The 1,505-nt window shown below is 46.0% G+C and overlaps 1 protein-coding gene across 1 annotated transcript; it reads right to left on the minus strand.

Moving 5' to 3' along the window:
• Positions 1-151: 151 nt before the first annotated feature.
• Positions 152-1,051, minus strand: TEOVI_000888300 (uncharacterized protein; the record flags this gene model as incomplete). The annotated part of the gene is made up of 1 exon (XM_067221592.1): positions 152-1,051. The coding sequence occupies one exon, from the start codon at positions 1,049-1,051 to the stop codon at positions 152-154; it is 900 nt and encodes a 299-aa protein (XP_067077693.1).
• Between the last annotated feature and the right edge of the window lie 454 nt (positions 1,052-1,505).

Raw genomic sequence — 1,505 nt, forward strand, 5'->3', positions numbered from 1 at the left:
TCTGGAATTTATCCACTCTTTCCTCTTATTTTCATCATTTCTCTTTTTCCCTTTTCCTCTCTTTCTTTCTCTCTCTCTCTCTCTCTTCCACGTCATTCTCTCACTCTTCCTCTTCTTCACGAAAATGTTTCGTGGACATTTGGTCCCTCTTCTACTTTTTTTGGGCTGATCCTTCCGATGCCGTGGTGGGATCGGCTATACGTGAAGATGAACCAAATGTGCCCATTTCCGCCATTACGCTCTGCATACCCTCTTCATTTGCTGGAGTCCGCGGGTTTGTGGCCTCACTGAGGCTATCTGCTGCATTTCCCTGTCGTGTTTCCTCCGTATTTAATCCAATGTCACTTTGGGAGATAAATCGGCTCAAATGTTCACTACCGCCACCTTCCGTCCACAAACTCATTGGCAAATCTGCTGTTGCCATTTCGGAGGGCTCACCGCCCCGCGGTTTCACATCTTCACCCGAGAGGAACTCTTGGCGAAGCCGCGCTCCCCCGCTGAGCAATTGAGCAGAAAAAAAGTCCAGATTCTTTCGGTTGAGTATGTTTGGCATAACGGTACTGCCACACATGCTTTCCACGCTGGCCATTGAGAGGTTTGCCACCGAATCATGAGCGCGACCCAAAGGCACATCGTTAGATTTTTGTTTACTCTCCGCCCGCGACGTATCACAACCACTGGACTGAGCATCCATCCCACCAGAAGTACAACTCATCGCAGTGATGGCACTCGCCGTCCGCTGCGCTCGTAAATTCGTGCCCCCAAGCAGATCTGCACGTAACGGAATGTTGCCACCCGCAACGGCCCGCTGCATCCGCCGGAGTGTCCGGGTGTTGAGTTGCGTCGGTTCCTCCGGATGGGGAACTTCGTGTGGGTCACCGGAAAAACATGAACCATCATCGCCACCGGTACCGTTGGAGACCAGCGCACGATCCTCATCTTCGTCTAAAGGCTGTTGGCTCCCGCGCGTTGGAAGGCGGAAGTGGCCCGGCACGTGACCGTCAAGTTCCGTCAGGCCGTCGTCTGCTGTACGTGACGATGTTGTGCTCATAACTTCCTACTTTTTTCTTTTTCTTTATTTTTAATTTCCTTCCCTCAATTAGTAGTATTACTAGTAAATTAAATTATATATATATATATATATATATTACTAATATTACCACCGTTTTCGTCTTATCCTTTGCTTGTTTACTTTTTTTTTTTGCTCCTTAATTCTCGTTTATTCTCTTTGCTCTTTCTTCGTGTTGTTTGCTCCTTTATGTCTGTTTGTTCTTTCCTTTTGTTTAACTCGTTTCACTCGGTTTTGTTCCTGAAGTTCTGATTGATACGCACCAAACAGGCTGATAACTTGATCACCACGTATAAATGGTGAGGCACAAAGAGTGCGAAGCAGCGAGTTTATTTTTTTTTTTTGTAAAAAAAAAATGTAGTGAAGAACGCAAAAAGAAAAGAAAAAAGTGATTAAACTTCAGAAAAGTTGTTTTGTGGGACTTTTCTTACCTCTC

This window comes from Trypanosoma equiperdum, assembly GCF_001457755.1.
Source record: "Trypanosoma equiperdum strain OVI genome assembly, contig: ctg_1470, whole genome shotgun sequence".
Taxonomy (NCBI): domain Eukaryota; phylum Euglenozoa; class Kinetoplastea; order Trypanosomatida; family Trypanosomatidae; genus Trypanosoma; species Trypanosoma equiperdum.